This window comes from Rhea americana, unplaced genomic scaffold, assembly GCF_003343005.1.
Source record: "Rhea americana isolate MKP2758 unplaced genomic scaffold, rheAme1 scaffold_303, whole genome shotgun sequence".
In the NCBI taxonomy this organism is placed as follows: domain Eukaryota; kingdom Metazoa; phylum Chordata; class Aves; order Rheiformes; family Rheidae; genus Rhea; species Rhea americana.
Window position 1 is genome coordinate 64,756 of NW_028186428.1, and position 21,669 is coordinate 86,424.

The 21,669-nt window shown below is 42.0% G+C and overlaps 1 protein-coding gene across 4 annotated transcripts in view; it reads left to right on the plus strand.

Annotated features, from left to right (window-relative positions):
• Nucleotides 1-192: 192 nt before the first annotated feature.
• The window catches only part of QRICH1 (glutamine rich 1), a 28,273-nt gene continuing 6,796 nt past the window's right edge, over nucleotides 193-21,669 (plus strand). The window contains exons 1-9 of one of the 4 annotated variants that reach the window (XM_085309778.1): nucleotides 193-556; nucleotides 2,298-2,497; nucleotides 4,299-4,628; nucleotides 13,038-14,057; nucleotides 17,856-18,033; nucleotides 18,635-18,789; nucleotides 19,512-19,626; nucleotides 21,004-21,112; nucleotides 21,502-21,653. In XM_085309778.1, coding sequence (XP_085165904.1) covers nucleotides 4,320-4,628; nucleotides 13,038-14,057; nucleotides 17,856-18,033; nucleotides 18,635-18,789; nucleotides 19,512-19,626; nucleotides 21,004-21,112; nucleotides 21,502-21,653 — 2,038 coding nt within the window. In that variant the 5' untranslated portion in view covers nucleotides 193-556; nucleotides 2,298-2,497; nucleotides 4,299-4,319. The other 3 variants (XM_085309780.1, XM_085309779.1, XM_085309777.1) reach the window with 3 other exon arrangements.

Here is a 21,669-nt window from a genome sequence, read left to right on the forward strand (position 1 = left end):
GGCGGCCCTGGGCGCGGGGATGGCCGGAGGGGCTGTGCTGGCGCCGCGGGCTCGGCGCCCCCTTCTCGCGGCGGGGGCGAGGCCGGGCCGCCGCTGGTGGCGGCGGGGCCTGGGCGCTGCGGGGGGCCTGGCCGCAGCCGCGGAGGCGCTGCGCCTGGAGCACCTGCGGGGGGCGGGGGAGCAGGGAGGGACTCTGGCTCCTGTCACTGCTGCTGCCTTGTTCTAAGTTCTGCCTTCCAGTAACTCCAGTGTCAGCGGCGGCTGGGTGCTTGGCAGGCGCGCGCCTGCCAGCGCCAGCTTTCCTTAACCTGTACTCAGACCAAGGAACAAATCCGTTAGAAATTGGGCATCTCACAAGCCTTAAATAAGAACCTCTAGATGATCATATTCTCCTTTTCTGATTTTTTTTTAACCAATGAAATCTTTAAAAAATGGTTTTTAATAAAGAAAGAGGAACTGGGGATGGAAAGGGCTTCTTTGTTCTGTCTTCTCCAGAACGTTACAAGTCTAAGAGCTCAGGACAAGAGCAGCAGAAATACATGCAACATGGTGACTGGTGAGTCCAGATTGTCCACATGCTGCAAGTTGTGTGTGTGTTTTCAGTAACCTCAGTCTAAGTTTTATGAACTAACCATATGTGCTCATGATTTTCAAGAGTTTCTTGAACTTATTTCCTGGAAAATGTAGTTATCCTAGGCAGGGAGGAATTACATTCCTATATTGAAAGCTTATTGCTTGGACGCTCTTACTTCATTTTTAAAATACAGTGTTAAAAACACATACTGCCGAGTAAGGATGGATATTTTCTATTTTTAAGAGATATCTACTAGTTCAACGGAATACGTAAATTGATATAATAACAGTAAAAGCGGCAACTGCACTCTTGAGTTGTAAAGGAAACTTCAGTCAGGAACAGTTTTTATTGTCTGTCCCCCCTGATCTTCTGAGTATTAATAAAATCTCTCTGAATACGAAGTTACTTTGCTGAATTTCCAGCTGGATCTGGTACCTCTGCTTCTGCACAGAGTTTTGTGAAGTGCAGTTTTTAAGCAGTTTGATTCTTTTACTTGAAAACCCTCAAGATGCCTTCAAACTGACAAGAATGTGAGTGATTTGTTCAGCCTGATTTTCCTGCTCCCTCTCCTTAATTGCGCAGGTGGTTCTGAAAGAAACTTATTGCTGCCTGCTCTTTTACCAGTGGTATCTTTAGCTCCTTTCTCATTGCCAGTACTGGAAAGCAGATTCTGCAAGTTCTAAAACTATAAAGGAAGTTGCTTTTTTGGAGCAGGAACTATGCTTAATAGATGATGTGGTTGCACTGAGGCTCTAATCTGTGATTGGAACTTCAGGTGCTATAGTGGTCTGGGTAAGCATTTCACAGTTCTAGGCATTAGTAACTCTCAGTGTAATAAACTTATCTGGATAACAGCGAAGACTCTCCATGGTAGACAAAGGAAAGAGAGCTTACTTCCAACAGCTTGTGACAGGAGAAGACTTGCAAGAGCAGACTAGTAGGCTTTTGATTTTGATGCTTGCTGAAGAGAACCGTTTAAGATGGAGCAACTGAGCAGGCCAAGGATTTGTATCTAAAGAATTCATGCTATATATGTTCACCTTCCTGATGGCTGGAAGAGGTAGGTGAAGATTTGGTGGTGGAGTTCTGATCTTTGGGATTGTTGCTTTTGCACTGGGGTTTCTGGCCTCTGCTGCAGAGGAGCAGAGTACATATGAGCAGCTCTCAGCTGAAGGGTTGGACTCCCAAAAGTAATATATGAGTCTTATCAGGATGTAATCTGGTGACACTGCATAGCTGTTAGGGCTAATGGGTAATTGCTGCTGAAAATAGTGGTCCAGCTTGTCTCCCTGCTCTCTCCCTTGACACAATTAACAGAAAGCAAATAGCTTCCTATGGCTTGATTCCCTGAGCTGTTGCACCATAATAAGCACCAATGCAGGAGCAAGAAAGTAGGCAGGACCTTTGCTGAGAGGTGGGTGCATCCCGCTCAGTGGCAGCTAGCTGTCATGCAAGCTTCACTGTAGCAGCAGATAGCACCTGTAGTGTTCTCTCTGGGTTCTCAGCTTGGCATCCTCGAGACTTATTTTTCAGAAGAGTTTTCCTCCTGAAAGCTGTGTCCGCTAATGTATTTCTAAGTGGGTAGCAAGATGATTATGTGCTTCTGAAAGCCCAGCTGCGGTGCTGAAGTCAAGTATTTGTAAGCTGTAAGCAGAAAAATTGGGCAAGCTAATCATTCAGTCTGTGTTTTCCAGCTTTAAAGAACTAATGGAGCTTCTTACAGTTAGGTGCAAGATTCATTTGACTGTATCTGGTAAAGGGCCTGTCTGAGTCAAAGAAGATGCATTAACAAGGGCGTTCTTCCTTTGGTCACCGTGGACATACAGTCAGCAGTCACCTGGGAAAGGGTTAAGAATGTGTCCTGTAGAGAGATACAGAGTATTGACTGAGCAGTTAGTGTTGCCAGCTCTTCAGCAGGAAAAGGTGAGTGCTGAGCTTACAGAGATACTTAGCTCATTCTTGGGTGGCTTGTGGAGAAACTTCATTGAGTCAGCAACTGAGTGAATAGTCTTATTAGTGCTGTCACACAGAGCTGGCTTGAAAATTTGTCAAAATCATTGAGAGACAGGAGGTTTGGGTTTTTCTTCTGTTTAGCTCTGGCTGTGCAGGAGCCTCTGTGTTGCTGACTTCTACAGAATTGTTGCATTTAATAATAATAGCGGTGAACACTATTAGCGTGTGCTTGTTACCACTAAACAGTGATGAATGTTTTAAGAGTATTTTCTTTAGTAGTCTAATACAGCAACATTTGTGGCTTAAAGACCCCATGAATTGTATATTCAGCAAGAACTGCCTCGTGTGTTTCCCTTACGTTTGATACTCCTGTTTTCTGTGAGCCTGGTCCGATGCATTAGCACTGAACCTCTGCATAAATTTGTGGTATGTACACTACTGTCATATAGCAGCAAAGAGTGGTGTTAAAATCTGCTCCATTTCCTTCTGATTTTGGTGGGAATTGGAATTGGACTTGTAGAGCACCATTACATTGAGGTGTAGCACTGCTGAGAGCCTGAACTAACTTCCATTTGCAGGCTGGCTGTTGAAGTCTAGTGTCTAATCAAATATTTGTGTTGTGGTTCCACTTGATCAAATCACTGAAAAACTACATAAGTGGTTTTGTTTTTCATGCCTGTTTTATTTAGAATTATAGTCTTCATGTATATCAGTGGTGTTTGTCACTTTTTCTTCCCCTTCACAGCTTGATCTAGTAGTACTGAGTTCCCTAATCTTGTTCTGTTTCACTTTTGTTTTTCATGACCATCTCAGCAGCTGGCAGTGTTATAGCTGAAATCTGTTTACCCTGTATCAGGACTAATTAGTGTCTTAACAGAATACTCATTGCAGAAATTATTTCTGGGTTTAAACAAGATATGCCAATAACAGAGAGAGGAGAATGCAGTCAGGAAGCAAACACTAGAGCTTTCTAATGTTCTCAAGCGGATTTTTTTTTCCTTGCTCTCACTTTCTCCATGATCTTCTGTTTTCTTTTTCTTTCTCTGTTGTTTTCATACATAGCATGTTTCATGCTAACCTCTTCCCATAACAAAGAGGTATCAAGAAGTGATGCTGCAGTTGCCTCTCCCATTTCCAGAGTTCTCCTTTTCTATGTCTCTAGTTCCCAGTTTGAGGAATCTCTTAATTCCAGTGCTCATTTCCTTTTGCTTGTTAGGTACAAATCAATAGGGCTGTCCTAGTCCTAATAGCAGCGTGGCTGAACGCTGCATCTGATGCTCTTCCGTTGTACTTCCCATTAGCTGATTAGAATAGGACTGCCTGGCCTGCCAGAACATGCTGCTTCATTCTCCCACCTCTGTGACTGCAGAACAGGGCCACAGATATTGATCCATGGCTGCTGTCACTAATACTGCATGCTGTGAACAAATGAAACAGTGTGACTTGATTTAGTGTGTTACTGGACTGGCCTTATCTGTGTTAAATACAATGCTGGAAGAAGATTTCTCGTGGCAGTGAACCTTTTAAATAGGTGTCTTAGTTAGGTGTGGGTATCCTTCAGACTTCTCTGAGCTGCTGCAGGTTAACTAGATAAACGTATATTAGCACAAGATGCCTTGTAAAACTAAAGCATCTGTCTCGGGGCATCTGGCTGTGCGTGTTTGCTAGTTTTCATGTGGTACTTAGGGTGAGAGATGAGTTACTGGAGTTGGGAATGTCCCCGCACAATAGGAGTGCTGTGGTTAAGAGTTTACCTTTCTCTTTCCTTAAGGAACCCTAAGGACCTTGCAATATGAATAATTCTCTGGAGAACACCATTTCCTTTGAAGAATACATCCGTGTGAAGGCACGAACAATCCCCCAACACAGGATGAAGGAGTTTCTGGACTCCCTTGCTTCCAAGGGTCCGGAAGCTCTGCAGGAGTTTCAGCAGACAGCCACTACCACAATGGTTTACCAGCAAGGTGGCAACTGTATTTACACGGACAGCACGGAAGTCGCTGGGTCTTTGCTTGAACTTGCTTGTCCTGTGACAACCAGTGTCCAGCAGCAAACTCAGCAAGAGCAGCAGATACAGGTTCAGCAACCACAGCAAGTCCAGGTAAGCATCGTAAATAATTTTTGAACATATATATGATCTGCTAACACATGAAGTGGTGTTCAGAGCCAGCTACTGTCTAACCTGAAAAAACAAAAAAGTACTGAAGAGACAGGGCTAATAACTTTATATAAAAACAGCTTTATTTCCCTTTAATTTAAGGAGTTTGATAGCAAATTTCTCTCTTAATTCTGCTTCCATTGAGCCCCATTGTAGGAGGAGCAGCGTACATAGCAATGTAGTGGTGTAACCTATTTGAGAAATGGTTGACAGTTCTGGCATGTACACAACTCCCTGAAGCCTTGCACTGTGTGTGAAGCAGCTATAAATACCCCTCCCCCTCTGCTGATCTTAGTTTCCCTGTCTAGTTGTTTAGAGTGGTCATGAGATCTAACTCCTTCACATTTTTTTTTTGATGAAATCAATACTCTTTAAAACGATTTTACTTGAACATTGGGAATGTTGTTCTTGAGCTGGCCTTCAAGTTGGGGGAAAATACAGGGAAAGTCAACTTGAATTATCGACCAGGGAAGCTGTCTTTCAAGGAAGACGTTCTAAAAGATATGTGTGTGTCAGGGAAGCTTATTTGTTTGCACAGTGCCATGAGTCATCTCCTAGTTTTTAATAGATATTACAGTAACTTTTTCTTAAGCAAATCTAGCACAAGGAAGAAAACCATAGAACTTATAATCGGAGGACCAAGGCAGTTATCCTGTTTCTTATATGAGTCTACAGGGCATTTGCTAAGGTTCTAGTATGTCTAGACCTGACTACAGATGTAATTCTCTTATGTTTCAGGTATGAATCTTTTTCCCTTCTGTAACTTGAATTTGTGAACTTTTCTCTTTTGCGACAAATACGGAGATAAAAATTGCTGCAGATCAGATAGTGTGAACTTGCCACAGAACAACAGACTTCTCAACAGCTCATATGCACACTGACATCCTACAGTAAAGGCAAAGTTACTGTTGCTTTTCACTGGGTGCTTCACCTGCAATTACTCTCTAAAGAGTAAATGAATGCTAACTGTTCATGCTCTAACTTACTGCCCTACAGTAACTTGTGTCATAAGGCTTTGGGAGTATAAAAGCCTTAAGTCTTATGGAAGGACAGATGAATTGAATTTCTTCGTGACTTAAAACCGATCAAGGATGCTTCTGGTTCTGCTAGCTAGCAGATTTTCAGTCAAGATTTTGTTTTTTTTCATTTTCATTAGAAGTAAGAGTTTGGGGGTTTTGTTTTGTTCTTTGGGGGAGGGGGGGTGCCTCAGTCTTGAAGATGTTGTTGGTACCAAACCAGTTGTAAAAATCTCAAGGAACCGCTTTTTTTCCTGCTGCTGCCTCCTTTCAGAACTTTGAATAGTTCTGACTTTCAGGTCTTTGAATAGACCTGACCCTTCCAAACCTTCTAGTATGGCAGATGGGGAGGGAGGTCATATATCATTACACTCTAGAGAAAAATAAGCACCTGACCTTCTTGAAAATAACCATAGAGTTGCTGCCAGAGCCCTGTTCCTATTTTTTAAACTAAATGGCCCACGCTCTAGGGACTACGAAGAATATCTATCAAAAATCCGCCCTTGAACAGCTTGCTTAAGGAATGTTGTCTGTGCTCTTCCCCCTTGTTTTTTGATGCAACTGTGCTTTAAAACATCTGCTTTCATGGCTCTAAGTACAAACCATAATTAGTATTTTGTGTTGCCTACCCTGCAAATTGCTTTGGTCTGTTACCAACTCCTAGAACACTCAGATAACATAACCTGGTACTAAATAGGACTGTAGCTTTTGTGCATCAGAGCAGTTGGGCTCACGTGCATTTCAGCAACTGTCTTAGTGTTATCTTGGAATAAATGAATTAGCATTGGCAAGGACTGGGGTGGGAAAGTGTCTTTACTCCTCTGCAAGGGCTTTAATGTTCTTCTCTCTTTCAAGATTTCTCATCAAGGTGTGATTAACTTTAAAACTAGGCTTTAGTATTTACCTATTTCAAGACTGTTGCTGTGGCAGCAGTAACACAGCATGGTGCTTGATCCAAGTTGGATTTTGTGACAACTTTGGGATCTGCCGTGTTTCACCAGAGAAGTGCGTCTGATCCATCTTGTTCACACAGCCACAGAACCTTAGCCAGCAAAACCTGAAGAGTTTAGATGCGGACCACAAGGAAGTCAGTTGCAGAATAATATGGGATGAAATCAGTCCTTCATCCCAGTTTGTTTTTTAGGGTGCTTTTGCATATTAGCTTGGCTGTTGAGCTACTTTAGCTGTTCTGCCTTGTTTGCTAAACGCTGTTTGTGTTATCTTTTGAGAAACTTGGTTCATCCCCTGAAACCTCTTAGATTTTGATCAAACTTGTCATCCCAGTACTTTACTCAAAAATACACTTAGTTTTTGTTAACCCAATCGCAAATCAGTGGAAGAGTGAAGTACTGAAGTCTAGCTGGGTGACAGTGGTACTGAAGGTGACTAATAATATGACCAGTCGGATGCAACCTCACAGTTGCAAGTGCTGATGAGAGCCTTATGATCATAGGCAGACTGCACAGATTTCATTCTAGATCTTGCTCTGAACAAATGGCAACAGTACATGACTGCTTGCTGTTCTTATTTATCTTGGAAAAATAAATTTTCAGTTTGAAGGAGAACTACCTTAGTGTATTTCTCTAATTCCTTCTTGAATACTTTAGAGTTTTCTTGTCAGTAAGGTTGAACAGACTGTTGTCAGACAGTTAACTGGATTGTTCTATCTACTCAGTTTTTGAGTTAAGTTTTATACAAGTGTCTGGAGCAATCAATCTTAAGAAAGAGTTTTGTATCCCAAGTTGATGTACTTTTGTGCTGTACTATTTAGGAAGAGGTGTGTTTTGCTGCAGTCAAGTAAGAGGTTTTTCCAGTGCTGTCTTTGGCAAGATTATTGCTAGCTGGTCTTGTACACTGAGGTCCTATAGAACTGATGATACTGGGGTGAAAGGGTGTTAACATTGACTTGCTTGCTGAATATGGTGTTTCTGCAGTAGTCAGTGAACCTCTTCTTTCTGCTTCTTGTTTTCATCAGTAAAAAGATTTAGCAGAAAGAACATCAGAGGAGAGTAAGGTATTTTTGCTTAGGATATACACAATACATACAGGGAAAATGCTCTGTTCCAGCCCTTTAATAAGATTTTGGCTAAATAGCAAGAACTCCTTGGGCTGGAATTGAGGTGAGATGCTACAGCTGAGCAAGATTGCAGACCTGTATAGGGGATGGTTAAATACCTGCATAAATTATACTTACATCTTGTGAATGTAAGAAACTGAACAGTTAACTATTTGGCTTTTACTTGTTTTCAGTCTTCCACAGTCTCTGTTCTATGACTTCAGGCTGTTATAGGAAGCTGGCTGGTATTAATGAAGTAAGGCAGGGAAGGATGCACTTAAGTAGCCCAGAGGATTTTTTTTTTTCTCTCTGACTGTGCAAAGAATGTATTTTTCCTTTGCTTTGGATGTGGCTTTCTCCTTCCTCCTGCTTCCCATCTTAGTTCTGAAGTCTAGCCTCTCTTTTTCTAACAAAAGGTAGGGCTCCTTTTCATTTCTTTGAAAGCATCCAAACGATAGATTAGTATTGCAAATGCAAACTAATACTAGCTGCTAGGTATCAGTGTGTCTCTTCAAAGTATGATTGTAGTCAATAGTAGAGTGTTTTTAGAGATGGCCGTTCTTATGCGTAGAAATAGATTTCTCTTTAAGAGGAGGAGCTGTTTTATTTTCCCTGGTTCACGTGTTTTAAGTACCTTGGGTGTAAATCCTGCCCTAGTGTGTATCCTAACATAGTCTGGATGTTAGAACTGTTCAAACACGTAAAAGGCATGTTTTTGGCAAGTGGAATTATCTTACAGAAGCTGGTGAATGAGCAGAGGAAAAACGCAAGAGTGAGAGGCTGGCGGCTGTTCTGAACAGTTGACTTGTACGCTCCCCATAGACCTTGTTTACTTTGGTAGATAGCAAAGCACTTCCTGTAAAGCAGTTGTATAACAAGTTCAACATTTCCTGCTGCTTAAGTGATCGGTGTCTTTATCTACTCTGTATTGCAGGTCTAGTTTATATTTGTACCTATGTGTCAGGTAACTTTTTGCCAAGATGTAGGAAGGAGCCCTTTATTACAATGTTAATGTTTTTAATTCTGGAATAATTTTGGCTTAGGACAGTTCTTAAGGCTCACACTTCCCTCATTTTTTTAAGTTGGGCTGAAAGAATTGAGATTACAGTTCTCTTACTGTCATTAACTTTTTGACCAAGTGGTTGATTTCAGTCAGCTTGCTCAGGTGTGGAGGTTTGAGGTGCAGGTAAGTTATTTTGGGGGTTTATTTGAAGTGTTCCTCCTGCAGCAAGTCTGCCCTGCTCCTGCTTACCACTCCTGGTTTGGAGCCTATCAGTGAGGATTCCTTTCAGATGAAACTAAGCCATAAGAGGTAGTCTTGTTGCAGATAGGTCTAGTCTGACCTGGAAAATGCACATCTAAGTCTGAAGTAAAATCTCCTGGAATGCCTACTATAGGGACACGAGGTCCTTTAGTCTTGCTCTGAAGATCTGTTCTTTTGCATCATACTATTTGCTAGCGTAAATACAGTTTCAGGACATGGAGATGTGTTCAGGCAAATATCTAAGAGCATGTTAGTGCTCTAGAGCAGACTAGATACTAGAAAATCCATGCAGGTAGGAGTTGGTATGAATACTGTAACCAGCGGAGAAATTTTGATTAAAGTGTGATTTTAGGAAATAACCCAGTCAGTCCACAAATGGGATTTCCTTTGCTTGTGCATTCTTTCAATTTAGTTACTTCAGAACTGCAGTTCTGCAGTGTGGGGTCTCTGCTTAACAAAGAATCAGAGAGGGCAGACATTATGAATATTCTTGCAAGTTTTAGTTGGAGTTAGTCTGTCAACCATGAGGGGGGAAGAATGTTTTGGAAACCAGGCTTTTTGTTCCCGTGCTCATGGAGTTTCTTATTTTTCTCTTTGCATGTACTCAGTTCTAGACAGAATGTGGTTTTGAGCTTAATGTAACAAAAGATTCTCTTTCAAGCTTATAAAACAACCATTTTCACTTGCTAGAGCATTATTTTTCTGCCTTGACTTCCACTGCTTTTGGTTCTCTAGTCAGCTAGTAGTTGGTCAAACTTCTAGATACTTTGTGGTAAAATGTGTTTCTGTATGTGATAGTAGCCTTCTGGGAAGTAAAACTTTTCATGGTGTTCCATTCAAACTTTTGACAATAAGCAGTCTTTCAGTACTGGTAACTTGGCATGTTCCCCTTTTGCAACAGTATAACCCAGGAATTCCCAGCATAATGCACAGTTACTTTCAGTCTTCACCTTGTGCAGAAGATAGAAGGCTTCTCTGTTGGTCTTGGCCGGTAAATTTAAAAGCATTCCTCTTTGTGTAGAGTCTTCTTTAAAAGTCAACCACAAATGATGTTCAGAGTAATTCTTCAGCCTTCTCGGATCTTAAGTTAGACAATGAGGCTAGCTCAAGATGCTTCAGTTTCAGACTGGGTGCGCAAATTGGAAATAAATACTTGCAGCACTCCTAGACACAAGCTACTTGCAAAATAAAGAGGGAGCTACTGCAAAATGAGGTGGTTTGGTGCCAATGGCTTGCTGTATGGAGAACTTCTGTGATTCTGAGGTCAGACTTATCACCTCGCATGGATCTGGGCTTAGTCTTCGGATGTTAAAACTAATGCTGTGTGAACTCAAAAGCAGTAGTAAGACATCCTAGTTCCAGTAGTTAGGATTTATGTCTAGGGGGGTATCGTATGACCTTAGGTCGTGATTCCTCACATCCTGAAAGTAGTGGAAGTTGCCCAAGGATTTTAGAGATAGTAGGTTTCGGATCTAAAAGCTGAAAAAAGGAAATGCAATCTCAGTTTGTCTGCTCTTAGTTCTAGAGATGCTGCTTGCTTAAACCCGCTTAATTACCTTTTTAGTTGTGCTTGCATGATAAAATTTTTTGAGAGCAGGAGCAGATTTTCTTGTCTTCACTAATGTGTGGTGGTGAGTGGTAGCTTTGTATGTACTAAAGCAGTAGCAGGACTATAATCTAAAATTTTTCATGCATGGGAAATGAGTACATTAAGGTGCTCTTAGTCAGCCTGTGCAGATTCCCAGAACAAGCCACAAGTAAGGCATATGCTTGGGCTTTTTTTTTTTTTTTTTTTTTGCCAGTCTGTAGGGCAGTATATGAGCATCAAAATAGAATGAAAAAAGTGTCCCATAGATGACTTCATCTTTTTCAATTAACTGCCTGATCAAATCACTCGTTGATGCAGCTTTTTAAACTGTCGTGCTGGCACAAGGTCATAAGTTTCTTGTTACCTTGCTGGAAATTGCATAAAATCCACGTCATCTGGATTACAATATATTGCGTATAGCTCAGCAGGAACCTTTAAATTTGCTGCTCTTCCTGGGAATAAAATTAGTTCTTAACAGGAGATGATGTAAAAAAAAGCCTGTAAGAATCCTTAACATTTTTAAGACTTTCTAGAAGTGACTTTGGGAGATGGGTGTGTTTGTGTGTGTGTGTGTGTATGTATATACATATATATATATGTATGTATGTATATATATATTTTAATATCTACAAAGTGTAGACTTGATTGGTAGTTCTTGTTGGTATTGTCAGGTTGACTAGTGTGCAGTCTCTGTGTGAATATTAGGTTAGCTTGTCAGACTTAAATAAGTGAGCTAGAAAAGTGAGAATATGAGTAGGGAAAATATGGGTTTATGACTAAATACATCAATGTTGATGATTTTAACTATTAAAGGGCTTTCATAAGTACCACTTGTAAAACTCCGCATCTCAAAGTTGGATTTGAAAGAAGAGGTTGGGTAATTAATTACCCACTTAAGATGCAGCATTAAGGAAGCCTGTCAAAGCAGATGATCACAGAGCCCGGAATATCACTTCTAGAACAAGGCAAATGCAACAAAGTGGCTCTTTAGGTCTGAGGGGACAAAGCAGTGAAGCATCCAGAAGATAAGAGCAAAGCTCATGTAGTGCCTTGAGAAGGGAGTAAAGATAGCAGTTGTGTTGAGCGTGGCCTGGAGTGTAAAGTGTTCCGCTGTGCAGATCAAAACTTTGTATTTGGGCTACCTCTGTCTCCTAACTCCAAGTGTGTTCCTGGACTGCTTCTAGATAGTGTGGCAGTTGTTGGACATGTGGACATTGATACGAGTTCTTTTTTTCACAGAAGGGTCGCTACGCAGATTACTTCTCATTTCAAGCAGATAGGTTCAAAAGGAGACTGCATAAGCTAACGGAGGCTAGATTCATTGGGCTCTTAAATGCATTATATCTAGCTCACTATCTGAGCTGGAAGTAATATGTCAGGAGAGAGAGAGATTTGTACTCACCTTGTTCCCTGTAAGTTTGGGAGAAGTGATCAATTCCAAAGTATATTCCTAGGGTACTTTTGGACACCTTAAAGTGCCCTCTTGACTGTGGAATGAGTATGTAAATTTTTTTCCCCTCAAACTAAAATGAACTGTTTGGATCCAACTCTAAAAATATTTTGCCCTTATTATTCAGCATTGTGCAAGTGAACAAGTGAGAAAATACAGCTGAATAAGTTGGATAATAAATGGAATTAAGTGGAATAAGTAAATAACTAAAGCCCAGTTAGCATTTCATTATCACTGCCAAAGAAATATTTCTGAAGTTTAAGGAACAAACGCTTCAATGTTGCCCTTTAGAGCATGACAGAGATTCAGGTTACACTGACAACTTTTCCTGTGTTGACACCTGCTTGTATAGTGCTGCTATACTACTTAACACTTGATTTCAAAATAATGCTTCTCTGCTTTGTGTGGAAAAAGCCAAACATTAGTTTCAACTTATCATTTCATAGTGCTTGTTGCTGTCAAGTGATCCTGGAGCCATTTTGGGGACTGGGGTTGGAAGCATTAAAATTGCTTTAGGGCATAATGAGAATGAAGCAAGCTCCTGCATTTTGTAGCAAGATAAATTTAACATCAGAGATGACCTCAAAGACTTGCTATAGCAAAGCCTGTGCTGAAATAATATTGTAGCAATGTAAATAGCTCTGGAGACTGACTTTCGACTTCCAAGAAAGTCTGCTGGCATGAGCCCATAGAATTTTCTGAGGATGGAGGAGAAACATAGCTCAGGCACTGTTCTGCTGAGAACAACAGAAAAATGTGCAGCACTACCAAATGCAACATCTACTCTGCCTGTGTCATCAAGCCAGTAGTGTCTTAGTTTCATTTTCTCTTTTGTAGAGAATTAGTATATGGAGTCATAAAACTGAGCCAAGAGGCCAGGAGTATAGAGCTCCGGTGATGGACCATGGTGGTGGGAGGCCACACCGTTAAATCATTGACGCTTGCTGATCTCTAACTGCTGATTTGATATTGTTGCAGGTTCAGGTCCAGGTCCAGCAGTCACCGCAGCAGGTCTCCGCCCAGCAGCTCTCTCCCCAACTCACTGTCCATCAAGCTTCAGAGCAACCAATACAGGTCCAAGTGCAGATTCAAGGCCAGGCACAGCAGCAGGCATCCCAGACAATACAGAGTCAATCTCTTCAGAGCCCCAGCCCATCTCAGCTGCAGGCAGCTCAAATCCAAGTGCAGCATGTGCAGACTGCCCAGCAGATTCAGGCTGCTGAGATACAGGAGGAACACATACAGCACCAGCAGATCCAGGCCCAGCTGGTGGCAGGACAAGCCATTACTGGTGGCCAGCAGATCCAGATCCAGACAGTTGGAGCGCTGTCACCTCCACCTTCTCAACAAGGCTCTCCACGAGAGGGAGAGCGGCGGATCAGCACTGCTAGTGTCCTTCAGCCAGTGAAGAAACGCAAAGTGGACATGCCTATTACTGTATCGTATGCTATTTCAGGGCAGCCAGTTGCCACAGTGCTGGCCATTCCTCAGGGCCAGCAGCAAAGTTATGTCTCTTTAAGGCCAGACTTATTAACAGTGGACAGTGCCCACCTGTACAGTGCCACTGGGACCATTACTAGCCCCACTGGAGAGACTTGGACCATCCCCGTTTACTCTGCTCAACCACGTGGTGACCTTCAGCAGCAAAACATAACTCACATTGCCATCCCTCAGGAGGCCTACAATGCCGTCCACGTCAGCGGCTCACCAACAACGCTGGCTACTGTGAAGCTGGAAGATGACAAGGATAAGATGGTGGGAAGTACTTCGGTAGTGAAGAACTCTCACGAGGAAGTGGTGCAGACTCTTGCTAATTCGCTCTTTCCAGCACAGTTTATGAATGGCAACATCCACATTCCAGTGGCAGTGCAGGCTGTGGCAGGGACATACCAGAATACAGCACAGACAGTGCACATATGGGACCCGCAGCAGCAACAGCAGCAGCCCACTCCACAGGAGCAGGGGCAGCAGCAGCAGCAATTACAAGTCACTTGCTCGGTAAGTTGAACTGCTTCTTGGTCTCAGTCTTTGATTAATGATTTGCAAATGCTGTGGAGAGAGAGAGAGAGAGAGAGGATATCTGTGGTCAGCTGGTATCTAGGGAGCAGAGATGTCTCATCCCAGTAGTCTGAGTGTGACATATGGCATTTGACTCCTGACAGATGTAGAACTGGGCTGTGTTATTTGGAATGTAATTATAAGACGCAAAAATTGACAGAAGAAAGTTCCATGTTGATCTTTGTAGTGTAAATTTATATATATGCTCATTGCTAGCTTCTTCGTGGCAGGTACTCTGAGTTGTGCAGTGTTCTCCTGAGGCATTCTAGGGATTGCAGTGGAAAGGGAGGGACAATTGCAGCAAAATGTCTTTTCTGCAAATACTAGTCATCTACTCATTGGTTACTTTGTATAGAGCTGCAGTTGGAGACCTTAGCAGATCTGTGCTTAGGTAAAGTGTTGAAATCTGATTGTCAGAGCTAATTTTATAGGCTAGATGTATGTATCTGTAATGCTGTGTCCTGTTTCCAGTAAATGCTTGGTGGGCAAGAACATAAATGAGCGGTGGCGAGTAGGCATCTCTTTGTAGAGTGCTTGGCAAACGCAGCAGCCAAATTTGTTGCTTCTTTTTCTTAAAGACTTTATTGTTATCTGTAAGCCATAGATGATCTTAGGCTGACTTTTAAAACTTGAATAATTAAGGCTGTTAATGCCCTGTCTTATATGTGCAAGGACAAGTAGTGTTTATTTTTTGTTATTACCAAAAAATCAAAAGTGATTGACCTGTCAAAACCTTTTTTCCTGAATGGAGTGGAGGGAAAATATCCCAGTCTGCAAGCATTAGTGTTGAGATCAAACTCCGCATTTATAAGCAATACCGTAAGGACACTTTGTAATAATTTGTAATGGTGTACATGCCCACTACTTCATCGGTAAGCGCTGAGACAAGGAGGATTGCTTTTCTTAGTCATATTTGATTGTTTCTGAACTGAGTCATCTTGATGGGCTAAAGCATCCCTCTTCAGTGGGAGGGGTTCCTTACGTCTCTAGAGCAATTTTCAGTTACTGGATGCCTCTTTCATAAAGCTGTATTTAAGCTATGACTTTTGGACCTTGTCATGTGCAGGGATGTGTGTGGGGAGCGGGTGCTGGGTGTGGGTTCTGCCCCCCCTCGCCGTTTAAAGAGCCTTTTGTATCACATCTTTTTCCTGTATTGCTACTCTAGAGATTACTTTGTCACTGTCAGTTGCTTGGCCAAACTAAGCTGATAGAACCTTTTGCCTTTCTACTTAACAGAATTTCTAGACTTGTTCTAAGTTATCTTAAGAGCTTCAGTCACATTCAAAGAATCCTTTCTGGCATGTGAGCTCTGCAATGGGATATATTATTTCTGTAGTGGTCACTCACAAAACTTCTTCTAATGCTGTGTGTACCTGTGCACAGCAATCCACAGTTCTTGTGTATCAGATGGAGTTTTCCTGTTACTATTCCCCTGAGTAGCGGATGTTGCATAACCCCCAAAATAGACATGCAAGTCCTGGAGGCATCCATCCTTCCTCTAAGAGAAGGGCATCCGACTTTTGGGGGTTATCCCTAACACAGCTGTGAGACCGAAAAGAAAGTTACTTCCTTGCCCTGCACTGTCCTCTGGCATTGTGCTGCAGCGGGAATATCATGAGAATCTTGATGTATTGCCATGCAGTGAGCTTTGTTCTTCCAGTAACTCTTTCATACCTCGTTGCTGCATTGTGGTTCCTGCCACAATGTCAGCTTAACTGCTGCCAGTCTGGGCAAGTTGCAGCTATTTTGCTCTATTTGTGAAAAATGTAAGTCGGTAAAGCAACTTCTAATTCAATGAATTAACTCCAGCCTATTTGCTTGCCTTTAAACTAGATGAGCTGGCTGTGGGACGGTGGGAGAAGATTACCACTTTGGGCTGAAGGAGATGATTGGCTATGAAAAGGTTTCTGTTGCATGGGAAGCAATGAGGCAGCATTCAGGAGGAGAAAGGAGGAACAACCCTAGCTTCTAAAAGATGAGGTGTCAGTTCACCCGTAGACTCCTGTCCTCTTTAAGACAGCAGCTTGCTTGACTAATTAAGCTTTGTTGCCAGTTGCCTTGACTAAAACTTGAGCCCTTCCAGTTAGTCTCCCTGTGGAGCTATGGTAGGCTCTTCTGGTGATGCAGGGGCTGATACGCAAACAGTTGTTCAGAGCCAGTGCAAATATCAGAGGCAGTTAGTCTGTTTGAAAACTCCTGTCTGAGGCTCTTAAAGATTCTGCCTCTTTAGCTGGAGGTGGTTGTTATACTAAGTAAGGTGCAGTTGTTAAAGTCTCTACAACACTTTCATTATGCTCTCTAATACTGTCAGAGCAATGTTTGCTGGTAATTGACTCTCTGGGCAGTATTAAAGCAAAAGTTATGTACTATAACAAAGCCTTGCTTTTTTTGGGTGGCTCTTATGAAGGAGAAAGAAAAACTGTATTGATGAAAGCGTTGCTGTCTCTGTAATGTTCAGGGGAGCTGAAGATGGTTAGCTGTGTGACTAAGGGCTGTATGAAATTTCAGGTTAATCTTAGTCAAGGTAACCGTGAGACTTTTTTTGGCACAGGACTGAGAAGCTGTAGTGGAGATTGGAGAGTGAATGCAGCTATAGGTCTCGCTGCCCTTTCTGGATAGGTGCTATTGGTGCCTGTAAGATAAGTTTGTTTGACGTAGTAATCTATGACTTAAGGCCGTGTCGCAAAGTAAACTTGCGGAGAGTCTGAAGACCTATTAGCTATTTGCAGAACAGTTGCTAGTCTACCTTAGCAATGATTCTGTGGTTTATGAGAGTGTTTCATTGCAATTGAACTTTATGTTTTCATGCTGGTGATCTAGGCTATTATTGCTTTGTACCTCTTAAAAAAAAAAATGCAGACAATACTGGCTGTCTGGTAGTATAGATTGTTGGTATTAATGGTATGGTAGTGATAGGCAACCATAAGTTGTACAGTGTATCTGTTCTGTCTGCCCATTACCTACATTGTAATTAACATCCCACCTACATCCTGCCAACAGATTGCAGTTGCTGGGCAAGGATGGGGAGGTTACTAGCAATGTGCTGCATGGATGCATACCCAGAACCCCAGGCGAGATGGGGCTGTCTAGGCTTGGAGCAGTGATGGTCAGTGAAGCTTATGCCACCTTGCTGCTCTTCCCAGCTGGGGCAGCCAGTCTCTCTAGCTGGTAGCTCTCAGGGCTGTCTGCAAGAGGCCTTGGGCTGCTCTTGCTGTGGTGAGATGGCCTTTTGTGATGGTTCACAGTGTTAGCAGTTTGCTCTGATGCATTTCTGTTGATTTCAGCTACAAAATCTAGTAGTCATCTATTTCACTGTTTGAGAGGACCAGAAGTCTATTCTTGAGAGGATGTTTAACCCTCTGAAGACCTTTGCCTTTGAACCTACTGGCTAGCTTCTCCACAGTATGACCGCAAGAAGCAGTCACGCCTATGATGTCTCCTGTGATGTTTTGCAAGACATTTCTAAATACAAGCTGCAGGTTGTATAGATTCACTAAAGGATTACAGATAGGCTCTCTCAAACCAAAAATGCTCTTGGAGAGACAAATACTATTTCACGAGCAACAGCACAGGTTAGACAGCAAAAGTTGCATTCTTCGGATTAATCTCTTTAGAGACAAATGTTGCAAAAGGCTGAAATCCTGGGGCTAGAGCTAGTAGTACTATGTAACTTTAATTTTGTCTAGTTGTTGCATGCCAAGGTATGTACAGATATATAACAAATGTTTTCTTTCATAGGCTCAAACAGTTCAGGTTGCTGAAGTTGAACCACAGCCGCAGCCACAGACTTCACCGGAACTTCTACTGCCAAACACTCTGAAGCCAGAAGAAGGGCTTGAAGTTTGGAAAAGCTGGGCACAGACCAAGAATGCAGAGCTGGAAAAGGAAGCCCAAAATAGGCTAGCACCTATTGGAAGTAAGTGTCGTGACAATGTCACCCTTATTTCTCTTCAAGTAGGGATTAGACAGTGACCAAAATGTTAGTTGTTAATCCCTCTGTTGGGAAAATACCTTTGTTTCGTCAGTGATTGTTTTTGTTTCAGTTTAAACTTTGAATTACTTTACAGTATTATTGCATGATACAGCTGGCATAGAACACATTTCAAGAGGTATGGTAGCTCTGTGCTGAGCCACCTTGAGCACCTAGGTTGAGGGCAGTAGAAAGAGGTGTTGTACGAGACTGATGAATGAAAGAATGAAGTGGCTGTGCATACCTGCCAGATTGATAGAACAGTCATGGAGTTGCTGTTTTTCTGTTGCTGCAGGGCAGTGTTCCATTGTGGATGTGGAGAAATGAGACAATCATGATGCAGTTGGTGGGGCAGAGAGTCTTTGTCTTGTTCTTGCCCATTTATCTTCTAGTAGCTCTGACAGCCCAAGATTTATTTCAGCTTTCCTTATTACACTGGGAGAGTGAGATAGTACCGAGCCTGCTGGATAGAGTGGTGAAGCTGGAGAATTGGGATGACATTCCTGAGAAATCAGGACTCTTGATGTGGCTTTGTCCTGTTTTCCAGGGCGTCAGCTGCTGAGGTTCCAGGAAGATCTTATCTCTTCAGCTGTGGCTGAGCTGAATTATGGTCTATGCTTAATGACACGAGAAGCTCGAAATGGTGATGGTGAACCTTATGATCCAGATGTGCTCTACTATATCTTCCTGTGTATTCAGAAGGTAGGGGGGAGGACAGCTGTATGTGCAGCAGAGCTGTGCATTTTGTCACAATGTGTGGAGAGCATTCTCCATTTAAAAAAAAAAAAAAAAAACAGACTGTGGCTTTTATTGAGCTTCCCAACAATTTCATAGGAAAAAGTCTGTTTGCTAAATGGTCTTTAAGTGCAGATAGTTTGAATTATATTTAGTAGGCAACAATGCTTTATGTTCATGAGTTAAGATTAGGAAGAATTTAGTAACTGAGTTCAGTAGCATGGTAAAAATTAAGGTAAGAATTCAACTTTGTATGATTTAGGAAATCTGGGCTGCCAAAACTAGTCTCCTTTCTGGAGGAGCTGTAACAACAGAGCTGAAGTCCCATAGGCAAGTCAGGCATCCCTCTCCTCACTCTAAAGCCCGAAAGAGCATAGTGCCCACAGGACAGTCATGTAAAATAAGTTCTAGTGAACGCATTTAAAATAAATAGTGAAGTCCATCTAGCTTTAGTTTAAGGTGTTTTTCCTTCTTGTCTTACCATTTCCATAACAGTAATTGAGGTTACCTAGTTTGTACTGGCTTCAGCACACATGTCCTCAAACTCTTCTAAGTGGGATGTATGGATCTTCAGCGCTATCTTATAAAGTATTTGAATAACTGGATATGCAGGCTATTAGGATAAAATCTTGTCTGAAAGGAGTGTACTCACTGCCACTGTACTGGCTTGTGTTTTGAATCTCTTACAGTATCTCTTTGAAAATGGTCGAGTAGATGACATCTTCTCAGACCTGTACTATATTCGGTTCACCGAGTGGTTGCATGAAGTTCTTAAGGATGTACAACCTCGTGTCTCCCCTCTTGGTAAGAACTTAATTCTGTTTAAGAACTTTAAAACTTTCTGGGGTTTGGAGCGCTGAAACTAAACTACAGCACGAGTGTAGTTCTGAACAGAAACCTTTCATAAGTACTTAATGCCCCTATGACAAATCTCACAGAGATGTTCAATGTCTACATGTGAATATTGAGGTTATTAATGTGCTAAGCTCTAGCCCTGATCCTTGCTTGGGATTATTTGTTTATCGCTTATCCCACCAATTAGAGGGTAAGCTGGTGGGACTTTGTGGTGTTGTGAGGTTGGCTTACTCAGAAGTCAGCTGATCCTTGAGATCTGAATCAAGCTTCCTCACCTCAAGTACTAATACGTCTTGCCTCTAGCATATATTGTCACTTTGGGAGTGCTGTCATGTAGCCAGATGGATACAGTCTCCGGGACCAGCTAAGCTTCAAAGAGAGAAACAGTGAGTGATTAGAGTCTGACATGCTGCAGTCAGCTGCAGCTCCCCTCAACCCTATGCCTAGAAGATCATAGTGACAGGGGTGGAGGGAGCAGTTCCTGAAAACGTGGGTTTTGACAGAGTTGCATATGGGAAGTGGAGTAGGAAATCACACCTTCAGAGAGCAGAAATCTGGCTTCTTACGACTTCATTCTCTTTGATCTGATTAGATGTCTAGATGTCAGTAAAGAAGCTCTTGCTTGCGTTCAGAAAAGTAACTGATGTTAGAGACTTGATGGCTAAGGTGCCATGAGTTTTGGAATACTTTCTCCTCTCTGGCTGTTTGATCTGTGCTTTGTTGTTCCACAACATGTGGAGTTCATACTGCTGTCTTTTTTTCTGTTTATCTGTGTATTTGGAGTATAGTATTTCTCTTCTACACAAAGGAAAAAAAAAAAGAAAAAGAAAAATATGAGAATCAGAGGATTACTCGTATGTCCAAATACATCACTTGGCACTATCTACAGACTAAATCTGCACACAGGGCCAAGAGCTGATTTGTTACACTGGCCTGCCTGCTCTCGCATGTTACTGGATTAAGAGCATCTGCATTGGAGTCAGACCATTAATTAAAATCTGTTTAAGTGCATTATTTATTTCTCTGGTCTGGGATGTATAGATGTACTGCAGGAATAGATTCTCTATAACTTCTTGAGGTTGACATGTATGTGTCTCTCCTAACTGTACCTACACCTGCTATTTTAAAAAAATATATATTTATATATATGTGTGTGTGTGTATATGTATTAAAAAAATAAACTTGCATAGGAATGAATGTTCACATTGAGACTCTTGTTCTCCTTCATTTAAGATTCATACACTGCCTCTTACTTAGGGTATAAATGCTGCCTAAGTTTCTGTAGTAACCATGTCCTGACATGATGCTGATTTCTCTTTATTGCAGGTTATGTCCTCTCCAGTCATGTAACAGAAGAGATGCTGTGGGAATGTAAGCAGCTAGGAGCTCACTCCCCTTCCACCTTGCTCACTACACTGATGTTTTTTAATACAAAGTAAGTACTTAAGTCTTTGTGAGGGGAATGGTTTTTTTGTTTGTTTGTTTGTTTTTGGATTTTTAATAAGGGAACTTTGAATACCTTGTCAGGGTTGGCAGGAAACTGCTGCCCTAGATTAGGTGAGATTATGAATTTTGAATGGTTGTATGCAGAGTCCTCTTGCAGCCATATCAGGCAAAGCAGTTGCAGTTCAACAAGGAAATGAGTTAGCAAGAGGGGAAATTGAACTGTTGGCCTTTGCATGCTTTGCTGATGGAGCAGTGTCTAACTCAGTGCTGGTTTGAGTGCTCGTCTGGCCTGTGATGAATAGAGATAACTGCCTCATTGTTGTGACTGTTACCTTTTGCTTGCTTCTGAATGTCCTGTGTTCTCTTCTCACCACTCAGATACTTCCTATTGAAAACAGTAGACCAGCACATGAAGTTGGCCTTCTCTAAGGTGTTGAGGCAGACCAAGAAGAACCCTTCTAATCCCAAGGATAAAAGCACGAGTATCCGCTATCTGAAGGCTCTTGGCATACACCAGACAGGCCAGAAAGGTAGTATGTAGAAGTT